We start from the raw sequence: 18,580 nt of genomic DNA, 5'->3' as shown, positions 1-18,580 counted from the left end.
TATTTCTCTCACCCAGCATGGGTATATGTAAAAAGACACCCCAAAACACATTGCCCTACTTCTTCTGAGTACGGCGATACCAGATGTGTGACACTTTTTTGCAGCCTAGGTGGGCAAAGGGGCTCACATTCCAAAGAGCACCTTTCGGATTTCACAGGGCATTTTTTTACACATTTTGATTTCAAACTACTTCTCAAGCATTCGTGCCCCTAAAATGCCAGGGCAGTATAACTACCCCACAAGTGACCCCATTTTGGAAAGAAGACACCCCAAGGTATTTCATGATGCGCGTAGTGAGTTCATGGAAGTTTTTATTTTTTGTCACAAGTTAGTGGAATATGAGACTTTGTAAGAAAAAAAAAAAATCATCATATTCCGCTAACTTGTGACAAAAAATAAAAAATTCTAGGAACTCGCCATGCCCCTCACAGAATACCTTGGGGTGTCTTCTTTCCAAAATGGGGTCAATTGTGGGGTAGTTATACTGCCCTGGCCTTTTAGGGGCCCTAATGTGTGAGAAGTAGTTTGAAATCAAAATCTGTAAAAAATGCCCTGTGAAATCCAAAAGGTGCTCTTTGGAATGTGGGCCCATTTGCCCACCTAGGCTGCAAAAAAGTGTCACACATCTGGTATCGCCGTACTCAGAAGAAGTAGGGCTATGTGTTTTGGGGTGTCTTTTTACATATACCCATGCTGGGTGAGAGAAATATCTCGGCAAAAGACAACTTTTCCCATTTTTTTATACAAAGTTGGCATTTGACCAAGATATTTATCTCACCCAGTATGGGTATATGTAAAATTACACCCCAAAACACATTCCCCAACTTCTCCTGAGTACGGCGATACCACATGTGTGACACTTTTTTGCAGTCTAGATGCGCAAAGGGGCCCAAATTCCTTTTAGGAGGGCATTTTTAGACATTTGGATACCAGACTTCTTCTCACGCTTTAGGGCCCCTAAAATGCCAGGGCAGTATAAATACCCCACATGTGACCCCATTTTGGAAAGAAGACACCCCAAGGTATTCAATGAGGGGCATGGCAAGTTCATAGAATTTTTTTTTTTTTTGGCACAAGTTAGCGGAAATTGATTTTTTTTGTTTTTTCTCACAAAGTCTCCCTTTCCGCTAACTTGGGACAAAAATTTCAATCTTTCATGGACTCAATATGCCCATCAGCGAATACCTTGGGGTGTCTTCTTTCCAAAATGGGGTCATTTGTGGGGTGTTTGTACTGCCCTGGCATTTGAGGGTCTCCGCAATCATTACATGTATGGCCAGCATTAGAAGTTCCTGCTATTCTCCTTATATTGAGCATACGGGTAATGAGATTTTTTTTTTTCGTTCAGCCTCTGGGCTGAAAGAAAAAATGAACGGTACAGATTTCTTCATTCGCATCGATCAATGTGGATGAAAAAATCTCTGCCAAAATAAAAAAGGAGGGGAAAGGCGTCTGCCAGGACATAGGAGCTCCGCCCAACATCCAAACCCACTTAGCCCGTATGCCCTGGCAAACCAGATTTCTCCATTCACATCAATCGATGTGAATGAATAAATAATTGCCGGGATTTTATTTTAATTTTTTTATATACAAAGTGTTTGCCAAAGTATATGAACACCGCCTCCCCCTCAGCTCATATGCCTCGGCAAACGTATCTTTTACTGCAGAGGAGAAATCTCGTCTTGCAGCGCCGCATACATCGACTTTTGTGTAATCTGACGGCAGCGCAATGCTTCTGTCAGAATGCACATCAGTGCTGCAGCTAGTCGATCGGTTCGTCCACCTGGAAGGTAAAAAAAACTAAACAAAAAGAAAAAACCAGGCCGCAACGCAATAAATTTATTAACTTTATAATAAGATTTGAACGGAACATATAAACTTTATTTAACTTTTTGAGCAGAACGTTAACTTTTTTGTTTACCGGTGATTTATTTTATTTTTTTACCTTTATAGGACAAACCTCTCCTTCCCCATGGGACAATGTGCAAAGTGCAAATCGCCCAAAGATGTGGCGAAGTACATTATGCACTTTGTCCCAGGTGAAAGGAGAGGTTTGCAGCAGCTGTGAGTGTAAGGGCCCTAATAGCCCTGTGTGCCTGTCCTGTGAGATGCAATCTCTATGCTAAGTGTACCTGTGTGTGGTACTTCCGGAAACACTCCCCTAAGCATAGGGCAGGGTGGTCAGGGCAGTCAGGACAGAAATAGCGGGTGTCACGCCTTATTCCACTCCTGCTACAGACACGACATCTTTTTCGGGGTGACGGTTGGGTTGAGGTACCAGCAACGACATTGGGGAAATGTCGCTCGTGTAGACGGCTCACTACGCTGGTGGATGGGGCCACGAAACCCCAGGTTCTCGATGATCTCTTCCTGAAATTTGAGGAAGGATCCTGTTCTCCCAGCCTTACTGTAGAGAACAAAACTATTATATGCAGCCAATTGAATCAAATATACAGACACCTTCTTATACCAGCGTCTGGTGCGTCGGGAAACTAAATAGGGAGCCAACATCTGGTCATTGAAGTCCACCCCTCCCATGTGAAGGTTATAGTCGTGGACTGAGAGGGGCTTTTCAATGACACTGATTGCCCGTTCAATTTGTATTGTCGTGTCTGCGTGAATGGAGGAGAGCATGTAAACGTCACGCTTGTCTCTCCATTTCACCGCGAGCAGTTCTTCTTTACACAAGGCAGCCCTCTCCCCCCTTGCAAGATGGGTGGTAATGAGCCGTTGGGGGAAGCCCCAGTGACTAGGTCGCGCGGTGCCACAGCAGTCAATCTGTTCTAGGAACAAATGCCTGAAGAGGGGCACACTTGTGTAAAAATTGTCCACATAAAGATGGTACCCCTTGCCAAATAAGGGTGACACCAAGTCCCAGACTGTCTTCCCACTGCTCCCCAGGTAGTCAGGGCAACCGACCGGCTCCAGGGTCTGATCTTTACCCTCATAGATCCGAAATTTGTGGGTATAGCCTGTGGCCCTTTCACAGAGCTTATACAATTTGACCCCATACCGGGCGCGCTTGCTTGGGATGTATTGTTTGAAGCCAAGGCGCCCGGTAAAATGTATAAGGGACTCGTCTACGCAGATGTTTTGCTCAGGGGTATACAAATCTGCAAATTTGTTGTTGAAGTGGTCTATGAGGGGCCGAATTTTGTGGAGCCGGTCAAAAGCTGGGTGGCCTCTGGGACGGGAGGTGGTGTTGTCGCTAAAGTGCAGGAAACGCAGGATGGTCTCAAATCGTGTCCTGGACATAGCAGCAGAGAACATGGGCATGTGATGAATTGGGTTCGTGGACCAATATGACCGCAATTCATGCTTTTTGGTTAGACCCATGTTGAGGAGAAGGCCCAGAAAAATTTTAATTTCGGAAACTTGGACTGGTTTCCACCGGAAAGGCTGGGCATAAAAGCTTACCGGGTTGGCGGCTATAAATTGAGTGGCATACCGATTTGTTTCTGCCACGACTAAGTTCAAGAGCTCCGCAGTCAAGAACAGCTCAAAAAATCCCAGTGCCGAACCGATCTGAGCTGTCTCAACCCGAACTCCAGACTGGGAGGTGAAAGGGGGAACTACAGGTGCGGCTGAAGTTGGGGACTGCCAATCAGGGTTTGCCAGCACCTCAGGGACTCTAGTGGCTCTACGGGCCTGTCTGTGCGGTGGCTGCGATGGGGTAACTATTGCACGTGCCAACGTACCAGCTTCAACTGCCCTTCTGGTGCTCGCCACTTCACCATGTTGTACGGCAGTGCTGGTACTAGGTCCAGGATGGGCTGCGTTGCTGGTGTATGCCTCACCACGTAATCCGACAGCGCCAGCCCCACTCTGCTGCCCTTGAAGCGGATCCTGCGCAACCTGTGGTCTAGCGACACGGGGCCGGGTATGCCTGGTGCTATCAGGGACCTCAACCTCCTCGTCCGAACTTTGGGTCAGACTGCCACTGTTTTCTACAGGTTCATATTCTGACCCGCTAGATTAATCAGATGAGGGTTCCCATTCCTCATCCGACTGGGTCAGAAGCCTGTAGGCCTCTTCAGAAGAATACCCCCTATTTGACATTTGGACTACTAAATTTAGGGGTATTCCCTGAGACTACCCAAGAAAAAAAGCAAGCCTGTCTTACAAATGGGAGGCTAGCGAAGTACCAGAGGCCGCTGCGATTGATAAAAAATATCAAAACAGATTTTTTTATCGCCGCAGCGCTTGTAAAGTGTTTGTGCAGTGATCAAAAAAAAAAATTTTTTTTGTCACTGCGGCGGGGCGAGCATGGGTGAACGCACGTGTGGGCGACCGATCAGGCCTGATCGGGCAAACTCTGCGTTTTGGGTGGAGGGTGAGCTAAGGTGACACTAATACTATTATAGATCTGACTGTGATCAGTTTTGATCACTTACAGATACTATAAAAGTACAAAAGCTGATTAGCGATACGCTAATCAGCGAATCAGTGACTGCGGTGCGGTGGGCTGGGCGCTAACTGACGTTAACGACCTAACCAAGGGGCCTAAACTATCCTAAAACCTATCAGTCAATACCAGTGAAAAAAAAAGTGACAGTTTACACTGATCACTTTTTTCCCTTTCACTAGGTGATTGACAGGGGCGATCAAGGGGTGATCAAGGGGTTAATTGGGGTGATGGGGGTAATCTGGGGCTAAGTGTGGTGTTTGGTGGCTACTCACTGTGATGTGTGCTCCTCTGCTGGGACCAACCGGCGAAAAGGACCAGCAGAGGAGCAGACAAGCCATTTAACACATCATATTTATAAATATAAGGTGTTAGATGGCTTCTAATTTGATCTTTTGAAAATCGCCAGCCTGCCAGCAACGATCATTGGCTGGCAGGCTGGTGACGAAATTGTTCTTTAACTTTTGCCGGCCCGCAATGCGCATGCGCGGGCCGGCTCAGACTGAAATCGGATGCGTCCAGGAGGAATGAATCGACCGCCGCCAGGACGCATCCGTGCGTTAGGCGGTCGGAAAGGAGTTAATAGCTGGGGCACAAGTACATAGTCATTAACTGGGGTAGTGACAAGAGGTAGGCTGGAAGCCTCTGTATGTTACACAGAGGCATCTTCAGTGCTCAGTAGAGTATTTTAAGTTGTGGTGCTATGTAAGGAGTATGGAGTAGGCTCACTCGCTGAGCCCACTCCATAGGAGGCAGTTGCCAGCACCTGGCCACAATGTCAGGGATCAGTGATGACTACAGTTCCATTCATTTAACCCATCAGATGGCATGGTCAATATTTATCATGGCATCTGTGGGGTTAGGAAAAGGAAGGGGCTCCCTCTGCCTTCCAAAAGGAGCTCCAGTGGCAAAATCCCCGGTCTCCAATCAGTTGCCATGACAGTCTGGGGCCTTGGGAAAGTTCACAAGCCTGTCATGGTTACTGTACCTGCCTGAAACAACGTGCAAGAGGCATATTTCTCAGGCAGAGTGTCAGAATCACATAAATTTGGTATCGCCATAACCATACTAACCCATATAATAAGGTCCTCAATGTAAATTTTAGAGCACAGTGAATAGTGTAAAAACTAAATTCATTGGTGGAATTGCCATTTTTGTGCAGAATTTAACTGCACAAAGATTTTATTTTCCTATTTTCCAATTGAAACTATGGTAAGGCTACTTTCACAATGGCGTTTTGGCTTTCCGCTTGTGAGATCCGTCATGGGCTCCCACACGCAGTCCAAAACGGATCAGTTTTGCCGTAATGCATTCTGAATGGAAAAGGATCCGCTCAGAATGCATCAGTTTGCCTCCGATCAGTCTCCATTCCGCTCTGGAGGCAGACACCAGAACACTGCCTGCAGCGTTTTGCTGACCGCTTGACGAAACTGAGCCAAACGTCCTGGCACGGAATGTAAGTCAATGGGGACGGATCTGTTTTCTCTGACACAATCTGGCGCAATAGAAAACGGATCCATCTCCTATTGACTTTCAATAGAGTTCATGATGGATCCGTCTTGGCTATGTTACAGATAATACAAATGGATCCATTCATGACATATGCATGCGGTTGAATTATTATAACAGATCCGTTTTTGCAGATCCATGACGGATCCGCCCAAAACGCGAGTGTGAAAGTAGCCTAAAATAAACAGTGCCATTAAAACAGAACAGAAGACCAAAATAATTATGGCTCTTGGAGGGCAGTATGTCCCGAGAGATTTAAAAAATAATCTGAAATGACAGTTTAAAGGGGTTTATTGGGAATAATGATATTTTTTTTAGCAAGTGCCCACAGCCAGCCCCCTGAAACATAGTTACGTGCTCCATGCTGCTGCGTTTGTGCTGCCTCTGCTGTCTCCTACTGGTTTCCGTACAGTTTTCTTCCGGCGGTGCATGGACATGGCTCCATGCATCACTCCAGCCAATGATTGGCTTCAGTGGTCATCTAACCACAAGTAGCACATCAACACTGAAGCCAGTCATGCACCACTGGAAGAAAACAGTGCAGGGATCGGAAGTTGGAGACAGCAGTGCCAGAATTGAGGACCATTGTGGCATGGAGCAGGTAAGTATGTATTTTCTTTTTCAGGTGGCAGGTTGCAGGCGCTTGCTAAAAAATATTTATTCCCCCCCAAAAAACTACAACAGTACTTCGCTACACTGGACAACCAGGACTGTAAGCATTCAATCTCTTCACTGTTCTAGAACAAACCAGTTGCGGACATTCTCTAAAATGTTACCATTAATCCAGTTGCCATTGTAGACCACTAGAGTTGTAATCATTAACCCTTTCCCCAACTTAGACCACAAGGTTATTGGCATTGAGGATATTCGGAACACATCCTTAACCAAAACCTCCACCGCAAACATATTAGAAAGTAATCCGTAATGAACCCTAGATCACCAATGAAGCAATTATTTACCTTTTAATCACAAAAGGACAGCGGGAAATGTGGCTCTTTCCCTTGAACTAGCTGAAAATAATTATGGTTATAATTTGAAGAAGATACAGTAGGTTTGTTTGCCATTATGGGTGGGCCAGGGGCCAGCTGTTATTGCTCAGGGACCCTCGGTTGTTTACCCCTGCATAGATCCAAGGATTTAGCTACTATGAGAACAATATTGAAATAAAAATAACTGAATACATTGCATTAAAATATAATACAGGCTTGGATAGGAAGATGGTTGAATACTGTACTGTAGGGTGGAAAATTAATTGTCTCTTCGGGTGTATGATGTTAGGAAATTTCTACTCAAATATTATAATTAATATTTATAATAACTTTTGCATATAAATAGAATGCAATGTTTTACCAAAATAATATTTAACAAACCTTCTTTCCTTTTTGTCCAGGGTTGCCCGGCTCTCCCTTACCTCCTGGAATACCAAAGGGACCCTGTGTAAAAGAGGACACATGCAAATTACATTATATATATATATATATATATATATATATATATATATATATACATATTTTCTCCGAATTTTAAGTGAATTTAAAAACATGCATTATATCAGACTATACCGGAATGCCATCTGGACCATTTCTTCCCTTGTCTCCATGAATTCCTGGAATACCTTCATCTCCCTATAGGGACAGTAAACTGATTTTACTACATATATCTATACATATATCCCTTAATACCAGATACCAGAATTTAATACGTAGTATCTTTTTGTCTAAAAAGTAAGGTTATATTTAGAAACAATTTGGGAAAAAATTGTATCCTAACATGCAGAACCACCATTAAAACAAGAACTTGAAGTAAGCATTCTCTGTAGTTTATATGTCTCCTATTGGAGATATTTGAGCCCCTTTTCTTTACAGGGTCTTATTTGACCTGGTTATTAGATTATGTTGATTTTCTGGTGTAAGATTACATTTATACAAATACATTTTATGTATGATTTAATCAGCTAATTGAAAGTAAAAATATTAATTACTACTGTATACCATATGAATTATTTTTAATATAGAAAACAAGCTTACAATATAGCCTATCATCAGATAAGATAAAATATTTCTTGTAAGTGCATTGCAAAAAATGAAATGCGTGATGGCTAAAACTCTCAAATTATTATTTTTGGCAGGCTTATAGTATTTTCTGAGCTGTAATTTAAATTAAAGGGTATTGAAACTGACTGACATTGACCAGACATACATTTAGGATAAATTCCTGTAAACTGGTGAGCCAGCTTACATAGTTTCGACCTCTTTCACACTTCTGTATTTATTATTTTTGTGCTATCTGCATTTTTGCGGATAGAAAACCAACCCATTCATTTCTATACACACATCAATATTTTATGCTGATCCATATGGCTGTTCTGCAAATTATAGAGAATGACCTCTTCTAGTCCATATTGCGACTAAGGATAGTCCTCAATGCACATGAAAGGTATGTGTATTTTTCGGGTCTGTTGTTTGCAGACCAAAATACAGACATGACGATGTGCATGAAGGGTAAGAACAGACGGTTCGGCTGCAACACATGGCCAAAACCCTACCTAAACGTGGTGATCAATGGGCACACCAAGGCATGATGACTTTTTCACTGACTGGTCCTGTCAATCAAAGTGCAGAGGGCACAGCAGTTGCAGAGAAAGCGGAGCCTCTAGGAGTAAAGGCAATGCCCCCATTGCTCCTAGAGGCTCATTTGCATTTATTAAAACTTCATTTTTCACATCAATGTCGGCACATATGAAGACGGGATCAACACAGATGCGTTCAGCTGCCAAGTGCACATGCAACAGGTCACCTAGTTTCATAGGTACAAATCTGCTGACAGATGCCCTTTAACCTTAGGGTAAATTCCTATGTGGCAGATTTGTTACAGAAATATCTGCGACTGCCCCATTTACCTATCAGGGTGGCAGAAAGCCAATTGCTTGTCTCCAAAAGAACTCTATTTATAGGAATGTAACTAATTTTCAGTCACAGAAATTTCTGCTAAAAAATCTGCGACGTGTGTATATACCCTTACACACCTTTACGTTTTAGGTCATAATCACACCAAGTCTGTGGAGGTGCCATATACGAAAGGAATGCTCCCACGATATACAGTATGTAAAACATATTCATAGCAACTAATGGGCCTGTTATTCTCTATATGTTTTTCTCACAAATCTGAAAATCATAGTTGGCTACACCTTTTAGTACACGAGATCCTGCAAAATATGTGTACTCAGTGTCGGACTGGGTTGCATAGGGTCCACCAGTAAACTTTATTTTGGGGGACCACTGTATGGATAAATCCAAATATTATCTGCTCACACAGCAGCAGAGTGCATATATAAGCGGACGCAGTATAGAGACATAAACCAGTTCTTAAATCAAAATGTTCAATGTTTATTCACACATTAGCAAGTTCACAAAACAAAAAGTCACTTTCAAGCAAAAAGTCACCTTGCAGTATTGGTGTAAGTGCACACCAGGAGGGCTGTTCTGCCACAAAAAGTCCACCTTTGGTTTCCTGTGTTCTAACACCTCAACTGGGCCAGTCCTCGCTACTGACCTCGCTATCTCTCGGGGATCAGTATGTACAACGACCGGCCACAGGGCTGGGAACAACGGAAAGTCTCTTCCTAATATCAATTCATAGTGCATGCTCGTGTTTACGACAACCTCATGGATCCGCCTGCCGACACACGTGCTTAGGGACACCAGAGCAGTGGGGTACTCTTTCAAATCTCCATGTATGCTGAACACCCCGACTTTCCAGCCCGTAAACTCAGTTGGTCACACGAGGGAAGCCCTCACAAGGGTCGCCAGACTCTCTGAATCCAGCAGAGCCACCACGGAAGTGACTCCCACCTCCACTTGACACAAATGTTCATTATTGAGAGCCTCTGGAGTGTCTGACACACCGACCCTTCTGGCATACAATGACTGTCGGTACCCAAAGTTTGTGTCCATGGGCTCAATCAGGTGGGGACAGTAAGCCCGTACATGGCTGGGCTCATGACACCGCCAGCAGATTATTGGGTCTGGATCCCCAAAGGGCACATCCCGTACGGTCTTTTTCAGCTCAGGTCGCTGGGTCTGGGGCAGGTATTTTCTGGGTTTTATTACGCCCTTCCCCAGAGTTCCCCCCTGGAGTTCCTCAGTAGCCCCATACCGTTTGACCAGGTCCACCATCTCCAGGGCACTAGTAGGAGATGTCTGGCCAAGCCAGCTCTGGAGGGGTGGTGGCAATGCCCTCCAGAATTTGTCAGCTACAATACGGTCCAACATGGCAGTGGGACTCAGTACGTCAGGCGGTAGCCATTTTTGCAAGAGATGCAGCAAATTATAATACTGGAGTCTCGCTGGCTGAGCCGGGTTAAACTCCCAATGATACACCCGCTGGTCCCAGACCAACACATTCACCCCCAGTCTTGCCAGGATCTCACCCTTGACCTTATAGTAGTCTGCTGCTTGCTCGTCCGGTAAATCGAAGTAAACCTGTTGGGGTCCGGATGCCAGGAACGGAGCGATGACCTCAACCCACTGGTCTCGGGGTAGACTCTCCCTCACGGACACCTTCTCAAACATCGCCAGGTAGGTTTCGACGTCATCTGTTGGTGCCATCTTGGGAATCGCTGTGAGGACTGCTTTCCGGGCATAGTGGACTCCCTGAGACATCCCTGACTTCTCTAAAGCCATCACGTGTTGCAGCAGCAGCTGGTTAATTTCTCGTTGGACATGTAAGGCTTCTTAGTGTCTCTTTTTGTCCTCTGAATACAACTAGTGCTGTTGCACCATGGCCTGTTGTTGCCTTAGGTTGGCCTGAACCAGTTGCTTCATCATCTCCTCCATCTTGTCCCGTGATGCTGGTTGCAACTTACAGATGTATCATGGTTAGCACTCTCGCTGTTTCTTAACTCATTTCATTATCTTGAGACAAAAGCCATTGAAAAGCAATTAAAGGTGTTTGCTTAGATTAGATAACCAAACTCAGAAATCTCAGAAAAAAGGAGTGCTAACCATGTTGCTTTGGTAGCAGGCTTTATACAGGACATACAACAGTGGCCGAAAAAATGCAACAAAAATATTTTGGCTTTTACGTCAGGCTCACTGCGATTGCCCGCATCTTCCACCAATTGTGGGGATCCGCTCTGATAGACACGATAAGCGGACGCAGTATAGAAGCACAAACCAGTTCTTAAATCAAAAAGTTCATTGTTTATTCACTCTTTAGAAAGTTCACAAAACAAAAAGTCATTTTTAAGCAAAAAGTCACCTTGCAGTATTGATGTTAGTTCAGACATGGCGGGCTGTTCTGCCACAAAAAGTCCATCAGCAGGTTAAAGTTGGCCTGTTTCCCCTCACACGGGTCTCAGCCCTCAACCCTGGCACAAGCCTCAGATCCCAACACAGAGATCTCTTCCGCTGATCCCAGCTGTCTTTTAAAGGCAGCTAGGTGTTGCCAAAAACCCAAACCGGCACCTGAGATCAAGTCCGTTGTTTGACCCCACCTGGCCGTCAATCAGTCCAGCAGCACACACTGGGAGGAAAATACTTGCCTCCCCATACAACTCCCTTTACTGTGTCACAATGGACACAGGCTGGTTGAGGTGCTGTACAATGCCTATTATATGTAGAGCAGTAGGTCTACTGTGTTATTTGCCACTTGGCAGGGGGTGGGAGACTAAGGGCCCACCTTGCTCAGGGGCCCATGGGGGATTCACCTGTACCTCTGTGGGCCAGTTTGAGCTTGTGTGTACTATTTGGCGCACCTTTTTATTTTATTTTTTGCAATGAAAGTCAATGCGGCAACTCACGTAACTGTATGGAATATAGTTGCATATATCAGGGCTGTGAGTACATGGGAGGTTTTTCAGATGTATGCATTGAATATGTCATGGTGTGAAAAGCACCACTGTCCTCTCTGCTATATTTTCCTCATTGAAAGCTAATACTGTACATAAAATATGCCAAAAAGTGATATAATCAATTTCACAAACACACTTTTCTTTTGGTGAGAAAATGTGAAACGTACATAAAAGAAAGTAATACTCTAGTAAGGGTACTTTCACACTAGCATTATTCTTTTCCATTATTGAGTTCCGTCACAGGGGCTCAATGCTGTAAAAAAAGCTTCAGTTTTATGCTAATGCATTCTGAATGGAAAGCATTCTGTTCAGTATGCAACAGGATGTCTTCAGTTCAGTCCCTCTTAAGGCATTTGGCCGGAGAAAATACCGCAGCATACTAGTTAGTGAAGGTCAGAATAGAGTACCCCCTGCAAGGAAAAGGCTGTGTTCCAGACTGCAGAGCTGGTCAAGAGTCAAGAGTTTATTCCTTGAATAAAGACAGAGTCAGACTACAGTAAGCTAAGTTGCAACCTACAGCAGAAATGAAAAGTTTCTATTTAATTCAGCCAGCACAGCAAAGCTAGATAAAGGGACATATGTAGCAGGGCCGAATATGTTTACCTGCCAGAATTAATGCCAAAACCTGCTGATAGCCAAAATAAAGTTGGAAGATTGTTCCCTGATGAAAGTTTATGCAAAGTAAAGCTGTTTCAACTTCAATACAAGTCTGGACTCAATTTAATCTACAATTCCCACAACTGTTAACCTTATTTGCACTGCTTCGGATGACTACACCTGGGGTTCCAGGATATCCAGGTAGGAGCACAATGACACATGCACAGTCACAACACCTAAAGGGACACTATAGGCAACCTTTTCACCACTCTGGCAGTCCTACACCTGGATTCCACCATCACCTTCTACATAGGGGGACTTAGTCCCTTATTGCTGAAATGCAACTGGAGTCACAACAAAAAACATCTATCACATCTTAAAGGGACCCCCTAGTTGGCACATTGCAAATGGTGAATGCACCACTCAAGTGTGTCCACCATTCCACCACTATAGGACTGCCAGAAATAGCTGAGCCAGAGCTTGGCTATTTTCAAAACTTTGATAGTAGTTAATGGAGAGTGGTAGTGCATGTGCAGGCTGCTCTCTGTTCACTTTGGGGGCCCCATTCTAGAGATAGTTCTAGGTTCCACCTCTGGAAGCCACTCCTATCTGACATTGATGGCATATCATAGTGATTTTCTATTGATGTCCCAGATGGGCCAACCCCTTTAAGTCATGGCCATTTTCAGTACACCATTTCCAGCACACCATGACCCCTTCTCAAATTCTGGAGCATTTTGATTAGTAAATCACCCACAACATTACATAGATTTTGTGTAATATGATATGCCCTGATAAGATGAAGGCCAGCATGGCAGACGCAGGTTGGTGATGTGATGCTGTCTTGAGATAAGCAACAAAACCAACAACTCGCAAATAGAGTTGAGCGAACACCTAGATGTTCGGATTCGAGAAGTTCGGCCGAACTTCCCGGAAATGTTCGGGTTCGGGATCCGAACTCGACCCGAACTTCGCCCCGAACCCCATTGAAATGGGGACCCGAACTTTTCGCCACTAAAAAGGCTGTAAAATAGCCCAGGAAAGGGCTAGAGGGCTGCAAAAGGCAGCAAAATGTAGGTAAATCCCCTGCAAACAAATGTGGATAGGGAAATGAATTAAAATAAAAATAAAATAAATTAAAATTAACCAATATCAATTGGAGAGAGGTCTCATGGCAGAGAATAAGGCTTCATGTCATAGCAGAGAATAAGGCTTCACGTCACCCACCACTGGAACAGGCCATTGTCAGATATTTAGGCCCCGGCACCCAGACAGAGGAGAGAGGTCCCATAGCAGAGAATCAGGCTTCATGTCATAGCAGAGAATCAGGCTTCAAGTCATAGCAGAGAATCAGGCTTCATGGCGTAGCAGAGAATCAGGCTTCACGTCACCCACCACTGGAACAGGCTATTGTCAGATATTTAGGCCCCGGCACCCAGACAGAGGAGAGAGGTCCCATAGCAGAGAATGAGGCTTCATGTCATAGCAGAGAATCAGGCTTTAAGTCATAGCAGAGAATCAGGCTTCATGTCATAGCAGAGAATCAGGCTTCACGTCAACCACCACTGGAACAGGCCATTGTCAGATATTTAGGTCCCGGCACCCAGACAGAGGAGAGAGGTCCCATAGCAGAGAATCAAGCTTCATATCATAGCAGAGAATCAGGCTTCACGTCACCCAAGACTGGAACAGGCCATTGTCAGATATTTAGGCCCCGGCACCCAGACAGAGGAGAGAGGTCCCATAGCAGAGAATCAGGCTTCATGTCATAGCAGAGAATCAGGCTTCAAGTCATAGCAGAGAATCAGGCTTCATGTCATAGCAGAGAATCAGGTTTCACGTCACCCACCACTGGAACAGGCCATTGTCAGATATTTAGGACCCGGCACCCAGATAGAGGAGAGAGGTCCCATAGCAGAGAATCAGGCTTCATGGCATAGCAGAGAATCAGGCTTCACGTCACCCACCACTGGAACAGGCCATTGTCAGATATTTAGGCCCCGGCACCCAGACAGAAGAGAGAGGTCCCATAGCAGAGAATCAGGCTTCATGTCATAGCAGAGAATCAGGCTTCAAGTCATAGCAGAGAATCAAGCTTCATGTCATAGCAGAGAATCAGGCTTCACGTCACCCAACACTGGAACAGGCCATTGTCAGATATTTAGGCCCCGACACCCAGACAGAGGAGAGATGTCCCATAGCAGAGAATCAGGCTTCATGTCATAGCAGAGAATCAGGCTTCATGTCACCCACCACTGGAACAGGCCATTGTCAGATATTTTTAGGCCCCGGCACCCAGACAGAGGAGAGAGGTCCCATAGCAGAGAATCAGGCTTCATGTCATAGCAGAGAATCAGGCTTCATGTCACCCAACACTGGAACAGGCCATTGTCAGATATTTTTAGGCCCCGGCACCCAGACAGAGGAGAGAGGTCCCATAGCAGAGAATCAGGCTTCATGTCATAGCAGAGAATCAAGCTTCATGTCACCCAACGCTGGAACAGGCCACTGTCAGATATTTTTAGGTCCCGGCACCCAGACAGAGAAGAGAGGTCCCATAGCAGAGATTCAGGCTTCATGTCATAGCAGAGAATCAGGCTTCATGTCACCCAACACTGGAACAGGCCACTGTCAGATATTTTTAGGCCCCGGCACCCAGCCAGAGGAGAGGTTCATTCAACTTTGGGTTGCCCCGCAATATAATGGTAAAATGAAAATAAAAAAAGGATTGAATGAGGAAGTGCCCTGGAGTACAATAATATATGGTTAAGGGGAGGTAGTTATAAATGTCTAATCTGCACAAGGGATGGACAGGTCCTGTGGGATCCATGCTTAGTTCATTTTTATGAACGTCAGCTTGTCCACATTGGCTGTAGACAGGCGGCTGCGTTTGTCTGTAATGACGCCCCCTGCCATGCTGAATACATGTTCAGACAAAACGCTGGCCGCCGGGCAGGCCAGCACCTCCAAGGCATAAAAGGCTAGCTCTGGCCACGTGGACAATTTGGAGACGCAGAAGTTGAATGGGGCCGAACCATCAGTCAGTACGTGGAGGGGTGTGCACAGGTACTGTTCCACCATGTTAGTGAAATGTTGCCTCCTGCTAACACGTTCCGTATCAGGTGGTGGTGCAGTTAGCTGTGGCGTGGTGACAAAACTTTTCCACATCTCTGCCATGTTAACCCTGCCCTCAGAGGAGCTGGCCGTGACACAGCTGCGTTGGCGACCTCTTGCTCCTCCTCTGCCTTCGCCTTGGGCTTCCACTTGTTCCCCTGTGACATTTGGCAATACTCTTAGTAGCGCGTCTACCAACGTGCGCTTGTATTCGCGCATCTTCCTATCATGCTCCAATCCTGGAAGTAAGGTGGGCACATTGTCTTTGTACCGGGGATCCAGCAGGGTGGCAACCCAGTAGTTCGCACACGTTAAAATGTGGGCAACTCTGCTGTCGTTGTGCAGGCACTGCAGCATGGGGTCGCTCATGTGTGCCTGGCTGCCCAGAGGTAAGGACAAGCTGTACTCTGTGGGAGGCGTATCGTCATCGTCCTTTGTTTCCCCCCAGCCACGCATCAGTGATGGACCCGAGCTGCGTTGGGTGCCACCCCGCTGTGAACATGCTTCATCCTCATCCACCTCATCCTCGTCCTCCTCGTCCTCCAGTAGTGGGCCCTGTCTGGCCACATTTGTACCTGGCCTCTGCTGTTGCAAAAAAACTCCCTCTGAGTCACTTCTAAGAGACTGGCCTGAAAGTGCTAAAAATGACCCCTCTACCTCCTCCTCCTCCTCCTGGGCCACCTCCTCTTCCATCATCGCCCTAAGTGTTTTCTCAAGGAGACATAGAAGTGGTATTGTAACGCTGATAACGGCGTCATCGCCACTGGCCATGTTGGTGGAGTACTCGAAACAGCGCAACAGGGCACACAGGTCTCCCATGGAGGCCCAGTCATTGGTGGTGAAGTGGTGCTGTTCCGCAGTGCGACTGACCCGTGCGTGCTGCAGCTGAAACTCCACTATGGCCTGCTGCTGCTCGCACAGTCTGTCCAGCATGTGCAAGGTGGAGTTCCACCTGGTGGGCACGTCGCATATGAGGCGGTGAGCGGGAAGGCCGAAGTTATGCTGTAGCGCAGACAGGTGAGCAGTGGCAGGATGTGAACGCCTGAAGCGCGCACAGACGGACCACACTTTATGCAGCAGCTCTGACATGTCGGGGTAGTTGTGAATGAACTTCTGCACCACCAAATTCAGCACATGCGCCAGGCAAGGGATGTGCGTCAAACCGGCTAGTCCCAGAGCTGCAACGAGATTTCGCCCATTATCACACACCACCAGGCCGGGCTTGAGGCTCACCGTCAGCAACCACTCGTCGGTCTGTTGTTCTATACCCCGCCACAACTCCTGTGCGGTGTGGGGCCTGTCCCCCAAACATATGAGTTTCAGAATGGCCTGCTGACGTTTACCCCGGGCTGTGCTGAAGTTGGTGGTGAAGGTGTGTGGCTGACTGGATGAGCAGGTGGAAGAAGAGGAGGAGGAAGCCGAGTAGAAGGAGGAGGCAACAGGAGGCAAAGAATGTTGCCCTGCGATCCTTGGCGGCAGAAGGACGTGCGCCAAACAGCTCTTCGCCTGGGGCCCAGCCGCCACTACATTAACCCAGTGTGCAGTTAGGGAGATATAGCGTCCCTGGCCGTGCTTACTGGTCCACGTATCTGTGGTTAGGTGGACCTTGCCACAGATGGCGTTGCGCAGTGCACACTTGATTTTATCGGATACTTGGTTGTGCAGGGAAGGCACGGCTCTCTTGGAGAAGTAGTGCCGGCTGGGAACAACATACTGTGGGATACAAGCGACATGAGCTGTTTGAAGCTGTCTGTGTCCACCAGCCTGAATGACAGCATTTCATAGGCCAGTAGTTGCTGGCATTCAGGGCCAGGGATCGAGGGTGGCTAGGTGGGAATTTACGCTTTCTCTCAAATGTTTGTGAGATGGAGAGCTGAACGCTGCCGTGTGACATGGTTGAGATGCTTGGTGACGGAGGTGGTGGTGTTGGTGGTACATCCTCTGTTTGCTGGGCGGCAGGTGCCAACGTTCCTCCAGAGGCGGAGGAAGAGGCCGAGGCGGCAGCAGCAGAAGAGGTAGCAGGGGGAGCCTGAGTGAGTTCCTTGTTTTTAAGGTGTTTACTCCACTGCAGTTCATGCTTTGCATGCAGGTGCCTGGTAATGCAGGTTGTGCTAAGGTTCAGAACGTTAATGCCTCGCTTCAGGCTCTGATGGCACAGCGTGCAAACCACTCGGGTCTTGTCGTCAGCACATTGTTTGAAGAACTGCCACGCCAGGGAACTCCTTGAAGCTGCCTTTGGGGTGCTCGGTCCCAGATGGCGGTGGCCAGTAGCAGACGGACTCTCTTGGCGGCGGGTGTTCTGCTTTTGCCCACTGCTCCCTCTTTTGCTACGCTGTTGGCTCGGTCTCACCACTGCCTCTTCCTCCGAACTCTGAAAGTCAGTGGCACGACCTTCATTCCATGTGGGGTCTAGGACCTCATCGTCCCCTGCATCGTCTTCCACCCAGTCTTCCTCCCTGACCTCCTGTTCAGTCTGCACACACGCAGCAGTTGGCACCTGTGTTTCGTCATCATCAGAGACGTGCTGAGGTGGTATTCCCATGTCCTCATCATCAGGAAACATAAGTGGTTGTGCGTCAGTGCATTCTATGTCTTCCACCGCTGGGGAAGGGCTAGGTGGATGCCCTTGGGAAACCCTGCCAGCAGAGTCTTCAAACAGCATAAGAGACTGCTGCATAACTTGAGGCTCAGACAGTTTCCCTGATATGCATGGGGGTGATGTGACAGACTGATGGGCTTGGTTTTCATGCGCCATCTGTGCGCTTTCTGCAGAAGACTGGGTGGAAGATAATGTGAACGTGCTGGATCCACTGTCGGCCACCCAATTGACTAATGCCTGTACCTGCTCAGGCCTTACCATCCTTAGAACGGCATTGGGCCCCACCAAATATCGCTGTAAATTCTGGCTGCTACTGGGACCTGAGGTAGTTGGTTCACTAGGACGTGTGGCTGTGGCAGAACGGCCACGTCCTCTCCCAGCACCAGAGGGTCCACTACCACCACCAAGACCATGTCCGCGTGCGCGTCCCTTACTAGATGTTTTCCTCATTGTTACCGTTCACCAATAATAAGAAAAAAATTATTTGGCCCAATGTATTGAATTC

The 18,580-nt window shown here is 46.7% G+C and overlaps 1 protein-coding gene across 1 annotated transcript in view; it reads right to left on the bottom strand.

The window, feature by feature from the left end:
- The window catches only part of LOC121002731 (collagen alpha-6(VI) chain-like), a 300,596-nt gene that overhangs the window by 52,430 nt on the left and 229,586 nt on the right, over nucleotides 1–18,580 (bottom strand). Inside the window, exons 25-26 of the mRNA XM_040434227.1 lie at nucleotides 7,477–7,539; nucleotides 7,285–7,347 (exon numbers count right to left, since the gene is read on the bottom strand). Coding sequence (XP_040290161.1) covers nucleotides 7,285–7,347; nucleotides 7,477–7,539 — 126 coding nt within the window. The remainder of the gene's footprint in view (nucleotides 1–7,284; nucleotides 7,348–7,476; nucleotides 7,540–18,580) is intronic.

The sequence above is a fragment of the Bufo bufo genome, chromosome 5 (assembly GCF_905171765.1).
Source record: "Bufo bufo chromosome 5, aBufBuf1.1, whole genome shotgun sequence".
NCBI classification, from domain to species: domain Eukaryota; kingdom Metazoa; phylum Chordata; class Amphibia; order Anura; family Bufonidae; genus Bufo; species Bufo bufo.
Note: the sequence above shows the minus strand (reverse complement) of the source record. Positions and strands in the feature narration are given on the sequence as shown.